The 26,402-nt window shown below is 40.6% G+C and overlaps 1 protein-coding gene across 5 annotated transcripts in view; it reads right to left on the reverse strand.

Annotated features, from left to right (window-relative positions):
- Window positions 1-26,402, reverse strand: part of RGS7 (regulator of G protein signaling 7) — a 276,991-nt gene that overhangs the window by 8,832 nt on the left and 241,757 nt on the right. For 4 of the 5 annotated variants that reach the window (XM_088161565.1, XM_088161563.1, XM_088161577.1 and 1 more), the window contains exon 17: window positions 11,673-12,967. The exons of the other annotated variant lie outside the window; for it this stretch is intronic. In XM_088161565.1, the coding sequence (XP_088017691.1) occupies window positions 12,806-12,967 (162 nt within the window). In that variant the 3' untranslated portion in view covers window positions 11,673-12,805. Of the gene's footprint in view, window positions 1-11,672; window positions 12,968-26,402 lie in introns of those variants that run through there. 5 annotated transcript variants of the gene reach the window in all.

The following is a 26,402-nucleotide window of genomic DNA, read 5'->3' on the forward strand; positions in this document are numbered from 1 at the left end:
TCCATGACTTTCAAGTGAACTTTGAAGAAGTATGGAAAGAAAGAGTCCTAGAAAAAACTGCTATCTATAACTGTTTGCAGCATCATCTCTTCCCCAGCACTTTGAACATATATCTAAGATTGGACCATAACTCACATGTCTACTACACACACACACACACACACACACAGACACACACACAAGCACAAACTAACAAAATAACCCCACCCAAAAACTCCCAAACCAAGCCCCCCAAAAAACCAACTAACTAACCAAACAGAACAAACAAAAAACCTCCCACAAAACAACAAAAAACACCTCAATGTATTTTTTCATGTATAAGAATCAAAGACCATAGTTTAAAATAACCAAAGATCAAAGTTTGTGTAAAGCTTTTCCTTTGGGTATGCAGCTATTGTACCAACTTTTAAGTGCATGCTCAAATGGAGAGGACATGAGACATAATGCTTGAAATTAAGTACCTTACTTCACATTGACTTATTGCTTATCAAGTCCCAAGAGGAATCTTAAAAATCTTGAAATTCTCTACTCAAATCCATAGTTCTAGCTAAGCAAAGGATGATCTTTCTAATAAGATAAGCCAGTCTAGATTCAAAACTTTGCAGTGATGGATAATGTAATCCTTCCCTGCTTATGCAATTTTATAACCTTTGTTTTAATCTGAATATTTCAAAACACAGCTTTCTGATACTGGATCTTGTTATGCCTTTGTCTGCTGGATTAAAGAGTTCTCAAAGCATTCCTGAAGTGGTTTCCTGAATGCTTTCCAATTTTTCAAAATCCTTTTGAAGGTGTAGATACTGAGGCTGGACACGGTATTCCAGCTGACAGTTAAGTTTCATTACCTTGAAATAAGGATTAACTGGGAAGTCAAAACTACATAACTTGGTGTAGTGACATTTCACCTTTGGTGACCTGGCTTAAAATTTGTGTTTGGTCAGCAAAGGAAATTGTTTTTCTAATCTTATCCGAGCCCCTTCTGACGTTTTTCCATATCAAAAAGAATTGCTTTCACTGGCATAATTTTCCTTCATGACTAAGGACAGGCCTAGCACTGGGCAGGCTGAATAACAGGTTTGAATGGCAAGGACACACTGCCAGAGCTGTGTCCGTCCTGAGCTCAGGCTGTGGCTCCCTTGCTCACAGGCACAAACACATAGGGAGCAAACACTGTGTGCACATGAGCTGCAGCCACTCACTTTCCCCTTCTCTGACCTCAGGCACAGCCAGTGCAGCCCCCAGCAGGATCTCTTCTCCCCTTTGCTTGGTGGTCCTGCCTGAACAACAGTGAAGGAAGCAATTTTCTTTACAGCCTTAGAATGAAATGGTATTTCACTGCTGCAAAACTACCTAAAGACTTGAAGCTTACAAGATGAGTAGCAGGAAGCAACCTGATTTTAAACCTCTCATTGCCAAACAATAGGCAATGAAGAGAGTGAGATGTTTCCAAATAGTTTTTCTTCAATAAGTTAAAAAACTATGACCACATACCAAGTATTTGTATTTAGGTAGTGATGTCTTCCAGACAATGAGGAGATAGGAAGGCAGGTGGAAAAGGAAAGAACATATTTGGTGCAAAGAATTAGTATATTATTGGAATATTATCAGAATAATAGTTTTGCTTTTATGGTGTTTGGATAGACTCATTAGTATTTAAATACATATGCATTAACATATGCATAGCTATATTCCAATACAGAGCTTTTTGCTTGCCAAACCCCCATTTTTCACTGCAAGATAAAGTTACAACATGGCTGTTGGGATTCACCTGACACAATTTTACCTTCTAAAGTATTAATTATCTACTTTAAGTTAGTCACCTAGGCCCTCTTTTTTGACTGTCAGAAGGAAAAAGATAACCCTTGAGTTATTGGTACCAAAGCCTCCCATATGGCATCAGAAGAAATTATTTGCTCTATAAACATGCTTCTTTCTCTCCATTGAATTTCAAAAAAGCTCACGAAGTCTTTTTTATTTGATGTGATTTTTAAGAAACTGAAGTTAGGTAGTTGTTGTAGATACTCCCACCCATGCAGATTAGAAATGTATTTGGATACTAATGGCTACAGTCAATGTTTAATCAAAGCAACAAATAATTAGAAACCTCTTTGTAGCACATTTTTAATGCAGTGATGCCAGCTATTGTGAAGAAAATAGGATGAGGAATCGTTAGAAGATGTGTGAGAGCCCTGAAAGAAAGTCTATGCTAATTTCAAGAGCTATTGGTGTACCTGATGTTCGTAAGATGTGATACTCAAACAATACTCCAGCAGGATTTTCAAGGAAGAGGGAGATAATCAGAAAATTATTAGTGAAGAAGGGTTAATGAACCCTTTCTTTTTTGCTTCAAAACACCCTGTAGTACTTGGGATAGCCTTGCCATACTCCTAATTGGGAAGTCATGATATGACAGCTCTATCCAGCTTAAAGTGTTGGTAAGAAAAATTTGGTTGCTTAAAAATTCATTGCTTTTGGTTAGAAATCAGACTATATGTGCCAGAAGGCTAAACCTGATGTTTCCACTGCTTCCCTGAAGGAAGAGCTGGGATGTGGGAAGTTGTCATAATCCTGGCTGGAGGCAGCCCAGCTGCACTCAGTTTCCCTTTGCCCCTGGAAGTCCCAGAAGCAACAAGCCTGGATTGCTAATGCATTTCCTTGTCTCTTTCTCTTCTGTATTCCTGCCCACTCTTCCTCTCCTGTCCATGATAAGAATATCTGGCTCTTGCCCTGATCCACTTCAATGCCAGTCTTGGAATGGAAAAAATCAGCTTTGCTTGCACAACTGAGATCTCAGAATCTGTCCCTCACTATTAAACTCTGGCAGACTTGAAAGTGTGCGTGCACAACATGGGAAGGTAAGCCTTTGACATGGGGAGCTCTCTAAAAGAGGTTGAAAGACTCTTTCAGGCAGAAACAGTGGTTTTGTTTCCTATTAATGAACTCTACATTGAAATGTCAACTTTTTTGCCTTTTTTTTTTGTCCCATGATTTCCACTAATCAGTTTCGAAATCTCAAATAAAATTATGTTTATCGTCAAAATATCAATCAATTAATAATAATGATATTTATAATCTCTCATTCTGTTATATTTAGTAATTTCATTGCTGTCTCAAAAATATGAAAAATACTCTAACAGAATATTTAAAGTAGAAACATTAATGTTTCAAAGTTTCTAATTTTTTCTGAATCTGTTCAAAACTTCCTGGAGAAAATACAAGATTATTCTTCAAGCAGAAACATTCCTCAACAAAATTTTCTTTTAAAAGGCTCTTGATGAGATGTGTTTGGATTTCTAAGCAGCTATTGCCTTAAATCATTTCATCACTGAGTTCTGTAAAAAGGAGCCTCCCTTAGTGGAAAAGAAGTAACATGCAAGCAGCCTCATTTAGAAGAATATTAGGAGTAGCAGAAATCTGCAAGGTTTTCATTTGCTTAACAGAAGGCCTTCAAAGTTTATAAAGTAGTAATGTTTCCACCTTCAAAAGGAATAAGGGTAAAAAAATAGCTTATAATTCAGATTCAAGGAACTTTCTTGCCAAATACGATGTAGGAGGAAATAAATTCTTAGGAGTTCTTAGGAGTTTAGTAGATACTGAGAGGGTGGTCAAACACTGGAATAGGCTTCCTAGAGAAGTGCTCAACACCCAAACCCTTTCAGTGCTTAAGAGGCATCTGGACAATGCCTTTAATATGTGCTAGTCCTCAGTCAGGCTGATGGACTAGAGGATCATTGTAGGTCCCTTCCAACTCAAGTAATTCTATTCTATTCTATTCTATTCTATTCTATTCTATTCTATTCTATTCTATTCTATTCTATTCTATTCTAGTCTATTCTATTCTATTCTATTCCATTCCATTCCATTCCATTCCATTCCATTCCATTCCATTCCATTCCATTCCATTCCATTCTATTCTATTCTATTCTGTAAAACAGTTCCTAAAACACCCTTGGACTTCTGGGGATTTCAACTGTTTCAGGCATATGCAGATTTGGTATAATTAAAAAACCCACAACTTTATGTAGGTATGCTCAGCAATCAATGTGCACTGCACTTTGCAAAGTACACATCTGTGTGTACTAGATTTTCAGAAACCATAACTGTTACCTTATTGTCACCTGCAATTTAAAACAATAACCAAACTCCCCTAGATGGAGTAGAGCAATGCTGGGCACATCGGGGAGGACCAACAGTGCTGTGAAAACAGTGATTGATAATTTACTGCACACTGAGAAGAAATATCTCTTGATTTCTCTATGTATTATGCGTTTGTAATTAGTTGAGCAGAGGATGGGAGCTTAGATGCACGCATGGACAAGTGTAAAAGGCGAGCTAACAGAGTGAAAGAGAAAAAAGGAAGATGGACTATTGCTTAAATTCTTTGAAGGTTGTTGGCACCACCTGATATTAATGATCTACCTTAGATGCCTAAAGACAGAACCTTTGTGCCTGTTTAGTCACAGCACAAGCACCCTTTCCATGGCTGCAACTCCTTATTTACTCAAATGAATTGGATACTGGAAGACAAAGAAAGGAATCAGTCTTTGAGGAGTTTTGACTTCAGTTCTCCAGTGTACAGCATGGAAAGTCCAAATATCATCAATCCTTTGCGTGAACCCAAATTACGAATCAGAGCAGCACACTAACATAAACAGGGCTCTCTCCCTCCAGAACCAGACAGGCTTGGTTCTCAGCTTGATAGACTTATTTAAGGAAAAAACCCAAACAACAAAAATCCCCAAACCTATACAGGGAAAGGATGTGTTTCCAGATCAAGACTAATAAAATCTACAGTTTTGGCTTCACTCCATCTAGTGGCAACCAGGCAGAAATCCTCCCTCCTCCTTCCCCGCAGATATAACAGTGTGTGAGCTATGGCTAAAAGTTAGTTTTGGATGTGTGTGGCAGGGTTTGGGCAGGGTTTGGGCAGGGTATAGTCACTGAAGTCCAGGAGTCATCAATTAATGGGTTTTGATGTGCTTGCCACTGACACCATGGTTCCCATTGCACCACACCCCTCTTGGTGCAGGAGCCTGGAATGGAAACTGCTCAAGAGGAGGCAGGAGGAGAAATTTCCCAGTGTAGATGGGAGCAAAGATCTGCTGAATGACTGTAAACAAGGGGTGCTGTGGTAGAAATGTCTGAGAAAAATGCACTTGTAACTTCTGATAAAGGTTTCTTAAGCAATGGAAAGGCAACAGAGAAGGGGCAGTTCCATTCATCGTCAAATGTGTCCTAGAGTAAAAATCTGGGTTCAAGTCTTCTTTTTCTGATATGCTGGAAGCAGACTAGTTCTTACAAAGTCTTCTAGGTATTCGCATGTCAATCCTTGCTTGAAATTATTTTTCTCTGATGCTTTATCTGAGCTTGTAACACTTGGGTTTCCATGTGAGTTTCTAAACAGAACAAAAGTCACAGCAAGGTAAGGCACATCTCTCTCTGCCTCCAGGTCCATGCTCAGAAGCAAAAGATTCTCTCTGAGCATATCAGTTCTCACATGAACTTGCCCTAATGCTAAGCTGTATTTCATATTGGATTTAGATATATTGAATCGTCTGTGCAAAACATATCCAAATCTAACACCTGAATTTTAGGAATGTTCAAATACCACTGAGATCTGTAAGCTTTAGTTAAAGTACAAAAATTAATTATATATATGTGTGGGCATACACACACACAGACACAGAGAGTATATATTTTACTACTTGTGTATATACAGTTACATACACATAACGTAACTGCTTCTTACATAACTTAGCAAAGGATCTGGGTCTCATTCTCCTGTATTTTGTATAATGGACATTCTAAAAGCAATCTTTCTGAGGTTCTGTGTGAAGGCAGATAAAGAAAGTAATTTTACATGACCTCTCTATCAATCAGGGTAAGAAAAGAAACAAATATAGTGAGATAATTTTTATGAAGCATAACTGAATCATGCCTCTGTTTTCATTAAAATCATATAGCAATTAGTAAGTGATGATCTGGTTTAGAAGAAGGAACATATTGTTTTTGAACACTGTGCTTTGTGTACTGTTTGGGCTAAATTAAGACAAATAACCAAGACAATATTTTGCTTTGATATCAGTAAATATTGGCACCAAGAAACCATTGCCCCATTATTTTTAATGGGAAGAATTCAGTCTAAACCTTTTTTTCATCAAGTTGAGGAGGTGATGTCATATGGTAAAGGCTGGATATTCCAAATAAATCACTAACAAGTCATTTTGGCTGAGCAATATGTGTATCAGATATGCAACTGAACATGTCTGGAAGAAACTGCATTATTGTCATAAGACTTAGGAGTCAGAGTCTGATGAGTTTGTATATCTTGCAAACAGTTACACAAGTGACCAGACATTTCCTGTGCAACTCAACGTTATTAAGGGAATGTCCTAGATTTTATAGCAAATAACCTTGGATTGCACACTCAGACCCTGATTCAGCACCCACTGCTGAGTGTTTCACTCTCTTCCTGTAGGCCCTCACACGGCATGCTTGTCAAATGTGCGTTGTAAAATCCACTGCAATATCCAAAGGGCGCCAGTGACTGAGCTTTCGGCATTAGTGTGTGCCAGACCTGCATTTCCCAAGACGTGGCAGAAGCTCATAATTACAGGCTACCTTCTCTGCTTTTCTCAGTCTCTGATCCTGAGTGTCCCAAACAATTTAGAGCCCAGGGAACTGGACCAACCCCTCAGCACCCAGAAGCTGCTCCGGTGCCCTGTGCTTGTGCCACTCATTGCAGATGCCTGCCCCATGTGGGGATTGCTCCAGCTCCATACTCATGGCCACCAGCAGTGCCAGGCAGATACTGTTTTGTCCACTTCAGTCCACCCATGGGAGGCCATGGATTTGTAGGCGTCTGGCTGTGGGTGTCTGGCTCCAAGGCAGATGTCCTGGAGGATGAGTTAAGCTCCCCATGGGGAGTGTGCAGGAGATTTAACTGCCTCATAGGCAGTGTGTGATATCCAATGGTTGTGAGCGTATCTACTAAAGCTCCTGCTAATTTGATCTGCCATAAATCCTAAAGGTTTTGTCAGCAGGAGGAATCCAAAAATAAGCTCATTATTCTTTCTCACCAACTGACTGCGATCTTTTTCCCTAATTTCACTACTTAACCTTATGAATTGACAGAAAACAGAGTATCAGTGGACAAATTAGACCTTTTCCTGATGACAATATAACACAGCTCCCTCCAGAAGAGGAGCTATGCCAGTATAAGCTTGGTTTATATAAGACTCAATTTTTGCAGCAGGGTTACTGAGGATCCATCCTGCAGAAAATCAGAGCAGATGTGTAAAGTCTATGTGGAAATAGGAGCCTTCCTTTCTGATCGATCTGCAGTGATACCTCAGGCATGGATTAGACCCCAGGAAGGGCATTTCTCATGCTATAAAGTCTGAAGTTGGGTGAATATTTTTACAATCAAAGTGAGGCTGGGGCAAAAAAAATGAATAAAAAGAAAAAGCTGGCACGTTTCCAGGAAGCTCTGTTTTTCATTTCACCTGAACTGTTTAGAATTTTTACAACTGAAAATTGCTTCTTTCCATCTGTGAAGCATTTGCTTCTTGGAAAAGATGCACAAAGCCAAGACATGAAAGACATTTGAAATAAATAAATAAACTAAGGCATTCTTTGGAGAATCCATGCTGTTTTCCTACTGCTCCCCATTTTCTTATGAAGACCTCTCCACAGATGGAGGGCAGCCGTGGTGTCCTCAGCAGTAATGAGTGAGGAAAAATAATCTCAGTAAGTAAATTACAGTAGCTCATATGCCTGCAGTCTAAATAGATTGTTTCTAAAGCATGGGCCACAAACAAGTTTAGTAAGAGGAGGGCATCTTTCATATTATGTGCATTCAAAAATGTTACAATTTCCAAAGAATAAAAAAAATATTTTAAATAATTTCAAAAAAATGAAAAAGAAAAAAGAATAAAAAGACCTAATAGAATCATCTGTGGGTAGTACTGGCTGATATAAATACTTTATGCAGGAATGGCCTGGAGGATGTCAAGCAAGGCTACAGCACACGCTTCAGAAACAATTCAGGGCTGTGCTCCTGTTGACAGCTGAAGATTGTTTTGTATAGCTCAGTAGAGAAAGAGATAAGCCATTTCTCTGGCCTCTTCATAACCTCCCAAAGTTTATAAGTACCCTATAACAAAAATAAAATGGCAGTGGTGGCTATTGCCAGGTTCATAGCTCCTCCTGCTCCTCTATGACTACATCCCTCTTCAAAAGGCATTTCAAAGGAAATTACCCAGAATTTCTGACCAGAAACTATGGCAGGTAATTGAGGAATTTTCCTCTGCCCTTTAATCTGAAATGACTGCAGTATAGCAGAGAGAAGGATCTCCAAGTAAGGACAAGACCAAGGGCAGATACTCACTCAGAAAGAACCGAAGACTTTCCATTGACTTCGGCCAGAGGATGTTGGCTCATGCTGGTTACAAGTTTTACCCTATGTTTTTGTGCCTGGAAAGGAGTTACCAAGTGTCCATCCATGTGCTTCTGGTAGTGACAAAGTTCAATCGGTGACAGTTATCAAATTCTGCCTGCCCAGAAGCAGAGATCCTTGTTTTCTAGGGGTTTCACTGGATTCAGAATCAGAAAGCAAATGTTGTGTTAGCAGGCAATATGGAAAGTTATTGGGCTGTTGTCTCTCAAAGTGATTAATTATTCAATGCGACTAAAGTGATTAATTAATTATTTAATGGAACTTCTCTTAATTGTTGCTTAGCAGATCTGAAGGAGTGGAAGGAGTTATTTTGGAAAACTGCATACCATTCTACTGTCAGGTGTGTTGATTTGCAGCTAGAGGGTGGCACCAGCCTCCATGGTTGACCAAATTGGAGACCACATTTCCTTTATGATTTGTGTTGCTGGAGCTAGGGATTGAATTTGAAGAATGCAGGAGAAGAGCCAGATCTGGTAAGGGCCTGAAGAATCCTTTTGTTATTCAGATTGAAAGCTTGGCTGGTTATGTTGAGCACAGAGAAGATTTGCTCCCTCCTCTGTAACTACCCTGGAGATCAGAAAGCATGGATGAGATCTCCTTTGGAAGCTCATACATTGCTGTTAAAATAGACTCAGGAGTAAATCTATTCTTCTTAAATCTTTTCTTTAGCTTACAATAGTTTTGGATCCACAAAATACCAAGCTTTGAGGAAGAAAAAAACAAAGAAGAGAAAACCCATAAAGGCCATGTGTTTGATCCCAGGCTCAGCAAGGCGTTGTTCTGTAGATGAATTTGCAAACCTCGGTTTTATCATTCTGCTAAAGTGAGAGCTATCAGGGTCTCCTTAATGTGTTACACAAAAGGGCTGCAGCACACAAAGCCTGGAACACATCAGTTTACAGATCCCAAGAGGGTCCTGGGGAGTCTATTACTTTGATGAAGTGGTATTTAAAATTACATTACCCAGCAGCTGTTTAACCCTCCAGATGTTGCCCCTGTGGAGTGTTTAATAGGACGTGAAGTGCTGGTAGACTAGGCCATAACCTCATGTCATCTATTCATCAGGTCACATCAGGTCTTACCATCTTCTACTAAATCAATACAGGATGACCTGACATAGCAACTTTCCTCATCTGCTGTCCTTTTTCTCTTTATTTTTTCCAATAGTGAGTAGAGAAATCAGAAGAAAACAAAATAAATCCAAATGAACGGGAGAAAAGAAGGAGATCTGAGAGCAAACAAACTCTCAGAAACTTTTGTTCATCTCAGCTCGTGTTTTCCCCGTGTTGGCGCTGACAGCCCTGATCCAGCAGCTTGGTGCTGCCATCTGCTGTTGCTCCTGCTGCCCACGTTTTTGGGCAAAGCAGCGAAGAGCAACTAAAATAAATCAGCATCATGAATAAATAAAAGGTAATTCTAAAGAGAAATAAGTAAAGAGCCTAGAAAGGAAAAATCTCAGTTAAACTTTAATTTTTAGCAGCATTTTTGAATCCTTGTGTAACATGCTAATAGTAATTCCTACTTCCTACATGCCTAAAAGATGAGGCATGATCAACTCAGCTTTTAGGAATATTTAGTTTGGAATTTCCTGTGGCTTATGGGTCGAGGACCTGATGCTCCACAATGTTTTTCATGGTTTAGATATTTGGTGCCACAGGTATTTGTTTTATAGAGCTGGTTTCCAAAATCAGTTAAAACCAAGGAACAAACTTGTTTTGATTAGCACAGGGCACTTGTTAAATCACCTTTGCAAAGATGAAACTTTCTGTCCGAAGGCTGGATACCCTCTGGGGCATCATCAGCTTTTAAGAACACGAACAAAATCCCTGTGTTCACTAAAAGGAATTCAGCTTGCCCCCTCTCCCCTCATTGGGCTGTCTGATATCTAGCTGGGCTGTAGTTCTGCCACCATCTGTGTTTTAACTGTGTTTTAACACAATCCTGACAGGATTTCTGTTTTGGAGGTAGATATGGAAATGAGGAGGAAGTTTTGTTCGGGGGGAGGTCCTTGCAGCACAAACAAATTTGAACTTTTTCTAGAGTAAGAGCATTGATATCCAGGATGTTGAAAATCAAAACCATTTTACTGTTATTACACAGACCTCTATTTATTCCTTCCGTACTTTTATTTTTGTGTGGAAACCTATTTACACTTCTCAGCCAAATCTTTACCAAAGATTTCAAGAGGGCCAAGATTTCAACCCTTGCTGGCCAGTGTTAGCACAAATGTGATGGCTGTTACTATGATTACATCTATGGAGAACTGGTACTTAGAGAAAATAACAGTTTACTGGCATCTCTTCTAGTGAAGTTTTTGAGATTCAAGTATCAAGAACGTAGACATGTATTGAACTCACTGTGCCAGCACAAATAATCTCTTGACACATGACTGCAGCCACAGAAATCAGTGCCAGTAGGCTCTCTCAAATTTGAAAGGATTGACCACTTCCTCTCACTGTTACAAAACACTGTGTAGGAATGTAAAACAGATATTACAGCACATGACAGCTCAGGAATGGATGTCTGTCACACCAAATTCTTGACAAATGTGTTTTTCATCATCTGGCTTCACCTTCTGCTATTCTAATAATCCTATAGAGTGGTATCTTTGCCAAGTGGCATCTGGGAAGTACTGTGGACTCCATAAAGTTGGAGCTTGGGAACTTAACAGAGTTGTGCTGTAATTTCTAGCTCTGAGGAATGGTCTTTCTTACCTTTTCAGATCCATCTCCTCCGTCACTTACCTCTTCCAAAAATGCAAGGCTTTAGAAGTCCTTTGGGTGCAAGAAGAACAGGCATCTTTGCATCCTCTCAGGATGAAGCAGCTAGACTCAAAAGAAGCATTTTCTCTGTGTGAGCTTTAGTGAAAAGATGTAAACAGAGCCAGAGAGCAGACTCGTGCTTACAGAATAGCAGAGCTCATGCTCCAGGCGTGGTTAGTGCCAGTGGGACAGCATGGGCTCCCTGGGAACTGCCCAATCTTGATAGGCACCCATCACTCCAATTCTGAGACGGAAATTGTGCTGCCAAAGATTCAGTAGACTTAAACCCAAGTTTAGAAATCTTACTAATACACCTACAAGTCATCTCCTCACTTCTCTCCTGTTCTTGTCGAGCCCAAATATCAACAGTTAAAGTAGGCAGTTGGTGTAATGCAAAATGTCAAGTGAATTGGCAACAGCATAAATCTGAAATGCAGATATGTGAAGATACATTTAGAGAGATAAAATGTCTTTAATATATTTGAGCTGCAGCTGGAACATGAGTGCATGTGGAAGAAACAATACTTTCAACTCATCCTACCAGACTTCCAGACCTGGAGCTGGCTGTGCTGGCAATAGGGCAGCAAGTGTCAGCCTGGGCTGGAGGTTGTGTTCGTGCCTCTGGGAGCAACCAGGAAATGAAAATCACCATTTTTGTGCTGGTGTAGATGTAACTCATGTGCACTTGATCAGTACTTTGCAGGGGAGCCAGAGAGAGAGCAATCATATGGAGCAGGCAGCTGTAAGGGTACAAGGCAACTGTGGCTAAACAGTGTTCTCCTTTCCAGGCCAAGCACACTTCAAGCCAAAGTAACTACAAACAGGTGATCTGGCCTTTGAAAATCAATAGTATCACCATCCCCATGTCTTTCAGGGTACAAAGAGCACTTATAAAAACAGCTTTTACTGGATGATATTGCACAGTTCAGTTTACTTTTTAGTATCAAGGTCTTGTTTAAATGGTGCATAGGTATCAATAACAGTCAAAGAGAATTCATTCATTACCAAATTTCAGTCTCATCTAACCTGAAAATTCCCATTCTAATTCTACCTGTATTTTAGGTATAATTGTTGTCAAAATATCATCTTCTGAACATAGAAGCTTCAAAAGATTTAAACTGCTATTGTGACTGTCCTGTAGACAATAGAAAAAATATATTGTTACTGCAGAGGAAAATGACTTGTTACATGCTTCTCACATAGTATCTTTATTAAACATTTGGACAGATATGCATCCATTTATTATATAAGTAATCTGTGGGTTCTTAGTTTGCAAAGGCTGGTTAAAAGTTCACAAGAACAGGTTTTATGTGAACTTTCTGTATTTATAAGTTCAGTCACTGCAATAAATCCTGAGCCTATTGCCTGCTTAGCAGCATTTTGCACTATACCCCAATGGCTAAAGCTTGGAGCTCTGCATCTGAATATTTCTCTCTGACCAGCTTGATTGGAGCTTGTTTTTCTTCTTAAATAATGCAAGTTGTTCTGTAAAGAATATATAATCACAATTACCTGGTAGTCAAATCCTTGGTCACTAACATACCAAGCTCCACTACCACTAATAGAGGTTTCATTGAAGCAAAGCTTATTGCAGCATTTTGTAGTTGTTAGAAAAAAAGTGTTCTTTGTGCGTGCTGTAGTTCAGAGCTGTAAGGTCTTTGTGAATGGTTACTCTCAAAGCGCTACAGAAGTTCCCCGGTTCAAGGTGGCTCCTGGCTCCTCGGAAAAAGGAATGTGGGGTTCCAGCCTGGGAGGAGAGAAATAAGTGAAAAAGGAGCATCCCTGGGCTAGGCAGGACAGGTTTGCTCAGTGCAGTTCTGTAGCCTGGACAGTCAGTGCTGAGCTGGTTCAGAAGGAAGAAAGGTGAGTGCTGACCCCAGTAAACACCATGCGCATCCATGAATCCAAGTCATCAATCACAGTAAAAGCTCCTCTAGCCCTATTTGTCAGAGCAAAAGGATTTTCAGATTATAAAACCAGGAGTCACTGTGTGGTCACCTAACCACATAATTTAGGACACAGAACATCCTTGAATTTGTTCCAATTTAAACTTGAGTAAATCTTCTAGATTAAAAAAACCCAAGAACATCTATTCTCGATTTAAAAATTGCTAATGGTAGAAAAGCCACAATAACCTCTTGCAATCCACACCAGTAGCTTTTCCCTTGTGAAATGCGTAGCCTTTTCATCCTGTGCATTTGTCCAGCTCCAGCCACCAGATCTTTTTATATCTTTTCTTGTTAGATTGGAGGAGCATTAGTCCTGAAGTAAATATTTACCATCTACAACCAAAATCCTTAACTTTTTCTTGGCATGCTTAAATGATGGCACACCTACCACTTCTATCCAAAGACACTTTCCAGCCTTATGGTTGGTCTCAGAGCAATCTTTAAGAGTGTCTAAAGCAAACACTGTACTTCAGAGCTCAACACACATAGTGAGGAAATTAGGCCTCCATGCCAAAAACGCAAATTCCCAAGGGTTGCATTAGTTTCCGATCAGTTTTGTTCCTGGAGTTGGCACACAGCTGATGCCCTAGGCATGAACCAGCATATCCACTTTAAGCCCATTGACCACTGGTGAGGCTTTCTCCCCACAGTACATACAGCCCCTACAACTTGTTTCTCTGCACCTGACTTCACCTTTGCCCACCAGATAAATGACTATTGCTCCGTTATACAACATCAAATGACCCAACACTTCAAAATTTTGCTTCTAAAGTTCCTTCAGTCCTCATTTTCGATGGAGGAATCTGGTAATCTTCGTGATCACTGTAAGGTTTTAAGTGTTTATTTTATGTTTCTATTACTAATAGTAAAATTTGTACCATAAGTTTTCAGGACACTGTGAGAAGCAAAGCTGCTCACTGCTGAACTGTTCAGCTGCAGAAGTATTAGCCAGTGTCGTTGGTACTCTGAGTACCTGCCTTTCCCTGAAGTCACACATTATTATTCACTTCATGTCTAAGGTATTATATGAAGTTACTGTGCTGCATTTTTAAGCTCAGAGAGGTCTCTCTCAAATGATGTAAGGAAGGGTAACAAGCGCAAGTAATTTTCTGTGCTCCTGTCATGCTTTTCAGGTAAGAGCATCAAGTTATTAATTAATCAGCTCCATGAACTAATTAAAATAATATATTCTGCATGTACCAATTCACATAACATATGTAAGTGAAATGAAAGCCACAGCAAGTATAAATTAAAGTTTCACAAGAATTTAGTGACAGGCCATGAAGAGGACCCTGGGACAAAAAGGGAAACAACTCTCTTGTGCCTTGCTTTATTCAGAAAGACAAATTCACTTTCTTTCTGAAACTGGTTGATACTCAACCTTGGCTCTGCATGTCAGTTCCACTTCTTTTCCCTCTTTTAAATGCTGAGCATCTTTTGATATGTTGGGTCTCTAAATCCATTTCCATCAGAGTGCTAAAAAGACACATATTACATAGGAAAAAATTGCATAGCGCTCCTTCCACATGGACCCTGGCAAAAATAACCAGCTGCAAACAAGAAGGGATGCAGATTTTCCATGATTCATGCTGCAGAACCCACCATAGGCTGTGGGACTGTTGTACAGAATTTGAGCTTTCACGGGAAAAAAAAATGCTACCAGGCGGTCTGATGGTGAGGGAAATCTTCCCAAACAGGAACTGAACATGAATCAAGTCGGGATGACTCAGATTGTTTTTGTGATTCTGCAGAGAGACAATCTGAGATAATAGCTGGGTTGTGTGAACTATTGCTATAATTTATTACAACAAAAATTCGAAGTACAATGGCTTACTATTGTGAATTGTTTTTTTATTTTCTCTCTATATATCGAAAGCACTGTAATATTTAGATTTCTAACCCCTCTGTATGAATAAACATATATTTTAAAAAATATATAAAAGTCCTCTGTATGCTTCATAGCAAATATGCAAATTATCACCTTTACAAACATAGCAACATCCTTTTTGTATGCTCGGTGAAGTGCACTTTGATAAGAAGACAGTAATGTGTAGCAGCAAGGTTGAGTTACGATGGGAGGTAGCCAGCCTTAGGACATCAAGGAATTTGTAATTCTGTCTTTACATGTTGAAGCTTGAAGCTTTTGACAGAGCTTTCTAGCTGGTGGGGGGAAAAAAAAGAATGACTGAAAAAATAAGCCTGGGCCTTTGCTTAAATATATAAATTGGGTTTGTGCTGCTTTGGATTCAAAGAAAGAAAGAAAAATGGTCTATTTTTGTTTCACAACAACAAGGGTACTGTAGGCAGCACAAAGTATCAGAACAAGTAAAGGACATCTCTGCTGTTTGTGTGTTGTACACGCAGGTTAAGTAAATGGTTTTAATTTAACCAAACATGTCCCATGACTCAAGGTGAGAAAAATTCTTCTTTAGTGCTCTTCTCCATCCTGTGCCAAAAAGCTGTTCCCAATTGAAACTATATTTATCCTTTATTTACCAGTTTAGTCAGCTGAGGACAAGTTGTTCTGAAAATGTTTGTTTAAATCAGCCAGCCAGGCATCAACAAGAAAAAGGAGAGGAGTGGAAAGAAAAACCAATATGGAAACACATCTGAAATGCCAGGGAAAACCTTTCTGTTGACTTTATCAGGATATAGTCAAGATGTGCAGTCAACGGAGAATGATGGTTACTAAAATAAGAGAAAGAGACTAGAGACTGCAAAGAAATAAAAGGCAGAGAAAGGAAAATAGAGGGAACTTCCTAGATTCCCATTAAAAAAAAAGGTGGGGGGGATGGAGGTTCAGTTGCAAACAAGCAATGGAAGGGAATGAAAACTGAGCAAGTAAATTAAAATATGTATGATCATTGATTATAATGGATAAAGATGTCAGACAGTGGCCTTGTTTGCAAATTTTCCTGAATAGTTCATAGAGGCACAGGCTGGTTTCGGTATGGATAGGATATTGAAATAGCTGGAAAGTTCGGAGAGATTATTCATGTCTGAAGCTTTTGGAAGACCACATATGGTAGTAAAGGAAAGATTTATCTTCAAATTTAAATTGTTTGGGAATGATTGGGGAATTTTTGTTATGAAATTATATTTGGGGGGGGGGGTCCGTCCCTCTTAGAGAATGTTTTAATTTGCAATTTTTACCCTGACAAAACAAGTTTTGTAGAGCACAGTGAGTGTAGCGAGTAAGTATCAGTAATTACTATGAAAGGACAAACACCACATAGTGAGCCTTATAGGATTCAGGAAGGACAGAATCTAAGTTTGACCACAAGGAAAGCCAACTTGTTAAGAAGTGTGTCTGAAACAAAATGACTAGTAAATCCTCCAAAAATCAGTCTTTGCAGGGGGAGCAAATGTGGAAGGCATATTGTCTTCTTAATCCAGAACAGACTGACACATCTTTTGAAGAACAAACTGAAATTCTTTCTAAACTATGAAATCTTGAAGGGAGACCAGGCATGAATTTACCAGCCAGTAAAAAGATCCTTTAGCCGCTTTCCTCTTGTCCCAGCCAGACCTCCACATGCTGTTCCCTCGTCTGTTTTTTAAATAGTAACATCCAAATATGTAGCTAGTAGAGAGATTGGTGGATGACCAACAGATGGGTAGTTGGTAGATAGAGGCCACTTAGTTTGTTTCTCCGGTTCTCTCTCAGTTTTCCGGTTTGTAGCAGCTTTATTTCCCTTATCACATCTCCCCAGCTGTCCTTTTTGAGCTGGTCTCCAGCGCAATGAATGGGTTCCATTTTTAATATACCATACATACGTAGTCATAACTTTCCCTGTGGACATGGGCAAAGAACTTGCAGTCTTGACAATCATTATAAATTATGGAAGCATGTGCTGTTGATGCTCCAGTTAGTTGAATACCGCCCTCCAATATTTTCAGTTTACTACATAAGATGACCTTGTTAGCTTAGTCTTATGAACATGGATCAGGACAGAGCTGAGCTGTGACAATAAATATCTGTCATATGATCTAATTCTTCTTGGCCACCACTTTCCTGCAGCACATTCAAGTACCAGTGTTCTCATGTGTTGCAGCATCCTCCTCACTTTTGTGTGTTTGCCCATGTTGTGGTGTTTCTGCCAAGCCCCTGCTGCTGCTACCAATGCCCTCCTCAGTCTAAGGCCCCTGCAAGCACACAGGCACCAGTCTGATTCTTCAGGACATCAGTGTATTGGTGTTTCCCCTTCCATGTACCTACAAAAGTATTCCTAGCACAAAACCAAAGACTAATTTTGTCAGAAATTCTCCACGTGCTTCAGGAATGCCATATGGGGAATCCAACTGACAAAAGCAGGCACTGATAATGGACAAACTGTCACAAAGCTTTTCCTTTTCCAAGAGTGGAACTGAATTTTCTAACACTCTACACCATTACCTCCCAAGCAGCAAAAGACCCATATAGGATTGCACGAAATGTCATTTAAAGCCTTATTACCAAGGGGAAAGCATTGGTAGTAATGTCCCAAATAGTCATGCTTCAAAAACATCAGCCTGTAGTTCAAAACTCTAGAAGCTCTCTCGACATGAGCGGGTCTTCCCTTCTTCATCAGCAGCTGAGCCAGGTTTTGAGCCAGCAGTGTTTCCAAACAAATTATTAGTAGTAGAAATAATAGTAGTAATACTACCCGCCCCTTTCCATCACTGGAAGGATTTGGAAAGCAATCTTCCAGCAGAGCTGTGCCAGTTGCACACACAGCAGGCAGATGCAGAGAACATCTGTTTCAAAGGATGTGCCAGTGGTGCAGGCACTGTGACATCAAATGCCAGTGTACAAAAAAGGCATCAGGAAACTCACTGTAGGATCCTGTGGGGAGTGAGCATTGTCCCTCCTGTGACCAGAGACAGGACTGTTTCAGTCTGTGTCACAGAAGCAACATGCATCCTCCATCCTGGTGTTCCTGCTGCTCCACACACGCTGCACCACCACAGTCATGCACATTCACCTCTAGAAATACCAGGTCACCAGTGACTAATATGAGTTTTTAAAATCTTGATGATGAATAGTTTTACATTCCCAAAGAGGAATTCTGTGTCTCACCGCACATTTTTAATTGTCATGTCTGTTTGTATAAAGATGGGAGGATAGACTAACAAAAATCAGCTAGGGTGATGAAGGGCTTTGATTAAGGGCTCTCCAAACTCAGTTTAGAACTAACTATTAGTGCCCAAATAGGTGCCAATACAAGCCAGGTTGGAGCAAAACAAGCACACATGTTTCTCTGAGCTGAGATGTTCCCTCCCCTCTCAGTTGAGCACAGCACTGTCTCTCTCAGGCACCACTAGCTCAGCAAGGATGCAGCTCCAGATGCTGTGGTGGTGTGGACGACAGCAGGGCATGCTCACATTTCTTAGTCTCGGATGTATCACGCAAGATGGAGCCCAGAGGCCAGCTCAGCTCAGAGCTATGGTGCACTACTGAGAGCCTTCCTCGCTCCCTGGGGAAGCCAGTTCTGCTCCAAGCTGTGGGAAAACCACAACCAGACCCCATGTTTTAGGTTTTTACTGCCTGCCCAGCCACATCATCAGACTACCTCATTTTTAGCAAATGATCTAGACATCAGTGAATTCTCCAGATATTAAAAGACTATCTTTCAGCCTGCTACACCACCTCTGAACGTGACCCCCCACCTAGACTGCAGCCCTTCAAGTTATCCTCCATTTGTTTGTTGGTGTGCTCCCTTAGATCTGCAGATCGCTTTGATTATTTGAACATCTGGAAGTTGTCACATGCCTTTTCTGACCGTGACCATCTGAAATATTACCCAGCAGGACTTGAGGGGAGACACAGTAAGGAAACAAAAACATCCTACTCATAAGAACATGTGGCAGAAATTATCAAATGACACCATCCCAAAGGGTAGTGCTATATATCCAAGCAAAGACAAACTTCCTCTCCATCCCCTAAAGTCAGGGCAATTTTCCCCATAATATCGACTCCAGACATAAAACAATATTACATACAAATACCTAAAGTATTTTTCATTAAACATTATGTTATTAAGGTTAGTTGTCTATTACTAATGGAGATAAAATATTTCTTTCATCCTCTGGCTTTCAAAACTGGAGAGTAGATCCTCCTCATACATGATTCTCAGCAGGAAAACCTCCCTAAAATGATTCAGTGCCTGAGGTCGTTAGGGTGCCTATTCCTGGTTTGCCCGTTGTCCTTACAGGCAGAGCGCAGGTTCTTTGGTAAAGCTGGAATGGGATATATAAAAAATGGGATTAAAAGAAGTTGAAAAACAGTCAGAGTTTCTCAGCAATCCCATCAGAGGCACTAGGGGGTTCTGGAGAAGAGGAGAAAAACCAAAATCAGTGCAACCATGCAGGTGGAAGCCCAGGAAAATCAAGCACGGTTTTGGATTTGGTTTCTCATTCTTAACAAGTACAGAAATGAACAAATGAAGAACAAATGAAGCGTGGAGAGTAAAACAGACCACACTGCTGCTGTCTGGCAGCTGTTAACCAGTTATATTTTGGCCTTTGTCAAGAGCTTCTCCCTAAAATAAGAAGTAGACAGCAATGGGTTTCCTTCTGAACAGCTTGTTTGCTTACAGATCATAGCTCCAAAATCTCATTGCCCTGGAGGAAAACAGGAACAAACTACATGTTCCCATGCATTACTTCCAAACTCCCCTTCCCTGTGGGCAGCCAGCTGAAAGGGAGGCAGTCTTTGTTGGGGACATGATACTAGTAGAAGTAGAACTGCTTATTCCATCAGTCCTCAGCCTCTGCGTGTCTCCAGAGTAGAATCAGACCTTGATGTACTGGCTTTGCATGGTGGCTGTCACTATTTCTTCTTCCTCTGGGGGTACTTCATATTTGATTGCACAGCACTCTGATGTTTTTCTTCTTAGACCAAGTGCCACTGGCTAGGGAATTAATTTCGGACAAATCAAATATATCTTGGTAAAACCCCAGCATCCTAGAAGGAACTCATGTGACACTGGCTCCCAGGAATCCTCTTAAAAGCAGATGGTCTCCTCTGATGTAACCTGACAAAAGTCTTTCACGGGATATGACAGAAGGTGGTTAATTTGTCCAGGGGAGGGGACAGGGAGTGCTGGTGTGAGCGCGGCCACAGAGGCGCGGGGTGCTGCTGTCCCCTGGCCGAACCAGCATCCCTGTACCGCAGCAGCATCCCTGTACCGCAGCAGCATCCCTGTATTGCAGCAGCATCCCTGTATTGCAGCAGCATCCCTGTGCCGCAGCAGCATCCCTGTACCGCAGCAGCATCCCTGTATTGCAGCAGCATCCCTGTATTGCAGCAGCATCCCTGTGCCGCAGCAGCATCCCCGGCCGCGGTTCGTGCGCGCACCCGCGAGGTGTCACTGCTGCCCCGCCACCGGCCCGGCCCCGCCCGGCGGGCACAGCGAGCGCTCACCCGGCCGCGGCTCCGGGCGGTGGTGCTGCCAGGGAAGCTCCCGATTGCTGCCCGGCCGCTTCTAGCATCACCGCAGCGGCGGGCTCACAGGAGGAGTAATACCGGGTTGGTTTGTTTCCGATGAATATCGATCACTTGTCAGCACGTACATCAGCAGGACTCCGCATGAAAGAAAACCGAAAATGTCATATACAAAAAAGAGGTATATGATCAAACGTCAGGACTACGGGAGGAAAAAGGAAGGGAAAAAAAATCACCAGGCTTTTGATAATACCTAACTAGTTTGGTAAAAAAAAAATTGCTTTGACTTCCTTCCTTTGTTTCTGATTTTATGCTCTATTTAGTTTTCTCAAATAATGGTTTAGAATGTATACCAAAATAGTCCCATCCAGTAGATTTCTCTAATGAATATTTTTTGTAGCAAGCATTATACAGTTCATAGTAGCACCATTCAGATTACACATTTTTCCTTAGCAGGAAACTGCAGCTGCAGTGAAGAAGATCAGTGCTGATACACTGGCCATGCTGGTCCTACAATGTCAGTACCTACAAAACAGAAAGTAGGACTATGCAGGGGATGGAGTTGCTAAAAAAAGCCCTTTCTGTATTACATGTAGGACTGATGCTGACTGCTGCAGACAGATTTTCTGTGGTAGAGCTGCTGCTGTATGCACAGCAAGCATGGCAAGGCCTCATTGTTGAGAAGTAATGACCTCTATCCTGGTGCACAAGCTCTCAAGAGCTGAAAAGGATGAAACTTCTCCAGGCAACATCAGATGTCTTCACCACACTGAGCATGGAAAAGTTTTTTCTTATCTCCCCTTTCTTGCTTTCTTTTTGGCTTCCCCCCCCCCCCCCCCCCCCCCGAATGCTATTAGGGTAACATATTTAAAATCTTTATTTAGATATAAAATAAAAGCAGCTGGTTTTGTTATTTTTATCACTCCCTCCTCTCTCTCATATTCCTTGAAGTCTTCTGGCCTGTAAACCCTTGCTTTTTTCTTTCTTATTAAAAGACACAAAATAATCAAAGCCACTCCACCTAGTCCATGCTTTTTGTGGAAAGAGGTTGTCTTCAAAAGCTTTCTAGAGACAAAGGTGCATTCCCAGCACATGCTGTGGTCTGGGGTGAGAGAAGAAGCAGGAGAAATTCAAACCATCTTTCAAAAAACAACCCCAAACTCACACTACTACCCACCCTACAGAGATTCCACCACTGACATCTAGCTAGCAAGCACAGTTTTAGAAACAAAAGGTAACTCTATTTTAAAGCCAGTCTTAAAGGTTCCACATCTCTGATTTCAGTGGAAGCATGCTTTGGGGCAGGAAAAAAACAGCACTTCTTGCAGATGTGAATCCCAAAGTACAGTTTTGATACAGCAATGAGGTTTGAGAGAGTATTTCTCTGTTGTTCCACTTATCTCTGACCAGCAGCAGAAGAGATATCTGAAATTCATATCTTCTGTGTTTGTTTTTCTAGTTGGTCAGGTGTGGGGATGTGTCTTTTTTTTTTTTCCCAATACCACAAGTATACAGAAAAGGTAGATGATACGGGTCTGTATGATGGGAATTGCACTGGGAAGAAGCCCTTTGGAACACAGTGGAAGGCTGACACACAAATGCACTGGTGAGAGAACAGCTTCAGCTACTCCCTTTTGGCTGAGGTCTCCCACACTGTCAGAAAAGGATTAGGAAAACAGCTGAGAAGGAAATCAAGGGAAGAGAGATAAGGTGAAACCTTGCTAGTCAAGAAAGGTTACTGAACTACTTCGGAAGGGATAGAGGAAGGAGAAATGGAGTCACCTAAAATGACTTAGGAGTTAAAAACTTAACAGTTCCCTAAAAACAACTTTCTGGAAAACAATTCCCTCATTAATTGAGCATATCTATCTATTATCTGAACTGTATCAGCAGTTTACTCTATCCATTGATAAAACTCCATATTTGTGCCTCCTCCCTCAAAAAATTGTGATTTAGGCACAACATGAGCTTCCATAGGCCTATTCACTGATGTCACTGGAGCTACCACCTAGACCAGTATGGACCAAGACTTAGAAATATTTCCTAGTCTTGGGCTTTAATATTCTTCCTGACTCCCGCAGGCACTTTCTTTGATAACAGAGACATTCTGTGTCACTGTGTGGATACCCTCACCTCACTCTTTACCATGGAAGAAGCTCAAGCTTCTTACTTATTCCAGACTGGGATGCTGGGAGTGAATGGCCTGAGTACCCACCCCCTTCCTTCTGTCAGTCCCAGGCACACTTTTTGTCTATCTCCATTCACCTAAGCAGAGGAATACCTGACCTCCCTCGTATCTCCTGAGCTTCCCAGAGACACCTCCCCAGCAGAGAGGAAGCATGTCCCTGCCATGTACAGGCACCCTCCTCCCCTGGACATTGTCCCACGCCCCTTCTCCTTCACCCTGGGGCAGCAGTGGCTTTAGGAGGAGTGGAGGAACAGGGAGAAGGGAACAGGGTGGGGAAGGGAAGAGGCAGACTACTGGGAGAAGGATGGTCCCCTGAGATCAGGCCAGAGTCAGAGGCACATTGTGCATCCACATCAGCCCCTGCTCTATCGCAGTTCTACCCTTCTTTTAATGTTTTCTGTTTTGTTTTAGTTTTATTTTCTAATTTTTTTTAGTTCCAAGAAGGATAAAACAGAGAAGGTAAGTACAAAGAGCCTTAGTGGGCACCATCAGACCATACAGGAGAGATCAATAGACAAAGAATCAGAGGAACAAAGGAAAAAAACCATAAAAGATGAAGAATCCTAAAAGAGATGTTACTGATGGGGAGGGGGAGAGAAGAAAGAGAATCTAAAAGAAAAGTTGTCTAAAGAACAGTGCATTAAAAAGATGAACTAAAACAAGTTCATAGATTTTGGGTTATACATTCCTCTCAGCAAAAAGGTAGAAAAGCAAGTCACATTAAATATGTCATTACCACTCATCTTTTAAAAATGAAAGGGGTAAAGGAATAAAAAGGTGGATAGAACAGATAATGTGCATAATGAAATGCCTCATTTATGTGATGCCCACACTGAAGGAGCAGCTGCCAGGTTAAGAGAAAGGGTGGGAAATAGTACCCCTTTTGAAATATGACATCTATGATGAATCTAACAAGAGATTTCAAAATCTAGTCAAATCAAAAGGAAAGCCAATGAAGGTGAATGAAGCAGAATATATTTTGAGAGCAAAGTACAATAAAAATTGTGCAAATGCCACTAACAAGGTAACATTTACCATCGTGTCTTAATATTGTTTGATATTTACTGTCCATGTCCACACTTGTAAATAAGGACTATCATCTAGCATTTGAGCAGGTTCTTAGAGTTTATTATCTGGACAATTTTTCTTTGCAATTTACACATACAGATCCCTTACAGCAAATAGTGATGATGATACTCATTCTCATTCAAGTGTTTGTGTTAAAGAACCAGGCCAGCAGATTCCTCACTCTCACATAAAGATACCTGCAGATAAAAGGACTGCAAGTAAGTAGTGCACAGGTGGAATAAAAGAAAAAGAAAAAGAAAAAGAAAAAGAAAAAGAAAAAGAAAAAGAAAAAGAAAAAGAAAAAGAAAAAGAAAAAGAAAAAGAGGAAAAAAATAAAAAAAAACAATCTTGGGAAAAGAGGAAGATGGTCTGAAAAAAGATGATGCTATTCAAGAGACAACTCAAGGCACCTCACTGACCCAAGAAGAGTCAGCTACACACAAAGGGGATCAACATCTACACTAGACTGCACAGGATCTGGGCATCACTGTGTCACATAAGCTGGCACAGTTCAGTAGTGGCTGTCTACTGCAAAAAGGGTAAGTCCTGTAGTCGTGTGTATGGGCAGAAGTACAACAATAATCCTTCTGTATAACCCTGGTGGGAGTCCTGCAAGCACCATCCTCCAAGAAATTTGTATGAACCCCTGGCCCAGAGGAGAGTAATAAAGTCACTCAACACTTCCAGAGAAACCAGTAAGAAAACCAAAGGAGGCTGTGATGTTGCAATGTCCATTTATGTTGGGGACATACTATTGTAGTGACTGCAGAAGCCTGGTCAAAAATAAAGGGATAAATCAAAGCAAGGAAGATTCTGTTTAGATATTAGGGAAACAAACTTTGTAGTTTCACAGATAATGACTGTCTGGAGAGACTCTACAGCCCTCAAGTCTATGTCCATACAAACAACACACTTTGAATTGTACACATGCCACTTGAGGACTCCACAGTCTGTAACAGCATGAGGAGGGGAATCCAGCCTCAGAGAACTCATCCTCTCTTCCCCATCACCTCTTTAATATTGGGACTTCAGCATATCTTCGATACACAGGAGACTAAAGCAATCTGTTCAGCATAGTCAGATCAAAAGGCAGACTGGTGTGAGTCACAACCACTTAGCAACTTACTTAAATGAATTGTGGACAGAGAATTTGTTCAAATAATTTGCTGATAATTTCCCTTGAATATGTTGGGATCAAAACCTTTTTTTCTTTAAACCTCCATAGCTATTAAAAATCTTTTAGCAAAATTCCTATGTTTTATGTCCCTGTTATAATAAGTCCAGTGTTATGCATCTACTATAATGAGTGCAGTTAGTTCAATTCACGATATCTTTAGCTAGAAGAGACGTATAAAATACGTTAGTCTTAAAATCTAAATTTAAAGAGATGTTATTCACTATGCATAAAAATAAATAATTGGAAGAGCCACAAATAAATCATCCAACTCCTAGTTCCAGTAGAAACATTGAAAACCAGCCTTTCCTCACTTTGGTGGTCTGCTGTGGCTTTAATCTTTTTTGGTAAATAACATCCTAAATTCATTCCTATAGGTCTGATTTTCTGGAACTAGTTGTTGCCCTCCTATGTTTTATTTCTTAAGAGACTATCTGGCATTTATGTCTCATGATTTCAGACAATATTAGGGGTGCAATTTGAAAAAAAGAAACCCTAGATATTTTATTATTATTCAGTATTGCTTTCTAGATGAAAAAAAAGTTGTTGTTGGGTTTTAAGGCGCCAGTCACAGTTGATCTTGCTTGATTTTTCAGGTTTTAATTCCAGCTCAGCATGACTGTGGCCAATAGGCTGGCAACCCACCAGCTGCATTCTGCCTCTCTTGCTCTTAATTATTCAGCTCTCCAGTTCTCCTCCCTCATCGGTTCTGTTCTGGTCACCACAATTAATTCTCATTTCTTACTCCTGTGTTCACCTTCGACTCATTAGGTTTTGGCTCCTCTCCACTACTGTTTCAGCTCAGCATTTTGCAATTTACCCTTCTTTGGTTTTCTAGGGTTGAAGGACTGTTTTCACTTGCTTCTTACAGAAGAATGGGTGAATATTTTGCTGTTGTCAGGTAGGTGCCAGGGTAACTTCTACCTCTCCCACCAGCCATTTTCCTTCACAGGCTGATCTGGAAGCACAAAACCACCCGAAGTGTGCAGAAGCACCATCAAACACTTTATCCTGTAGGCTTTAGAGCTCTTTTATGTACAAGGATGTCTGGGGAAAGAGACTGACTGATGAACCCCAACTCTCAGATGAAAGTTTCATGCTCAAACCAGTTATTTTAAGGAATATTACAATTAATATCCTGCATGGGGGTTTTAAGCTTATCAGGCAGAGCCAGGAGGAACTGACTGACGGCTTTTCCCTAGAAGACAAGAAATACGGTCCCTTCAGAGTGATTTTCTCTCTTGGTCCTTTTTTCCTCAGCAGATTTTTTCTGAGCAGATTCCTCACTAACATTCTTAATTGATAAATTATTTGTAACCAAAGTCATACTGCAGCTGTTCAGTTATTGTACAATCATGCCTTAATCTGAGATAAGCT

This window comes from Sturnus vulgaris, chromosome 3 (genome assembly GCF_052056855.1).
Source record: "Sturnus vulgaris isolate bStuVul1 chromosome 3, bStuVul1.hap1, whole genome shotgun sequence".
NCBI classification, from domain to species: Eukaryota; Metazoa; Chordata; class Aves; order Passeriformes; family Sturnidae; genus Sturnus; species Sturnus vulgaris.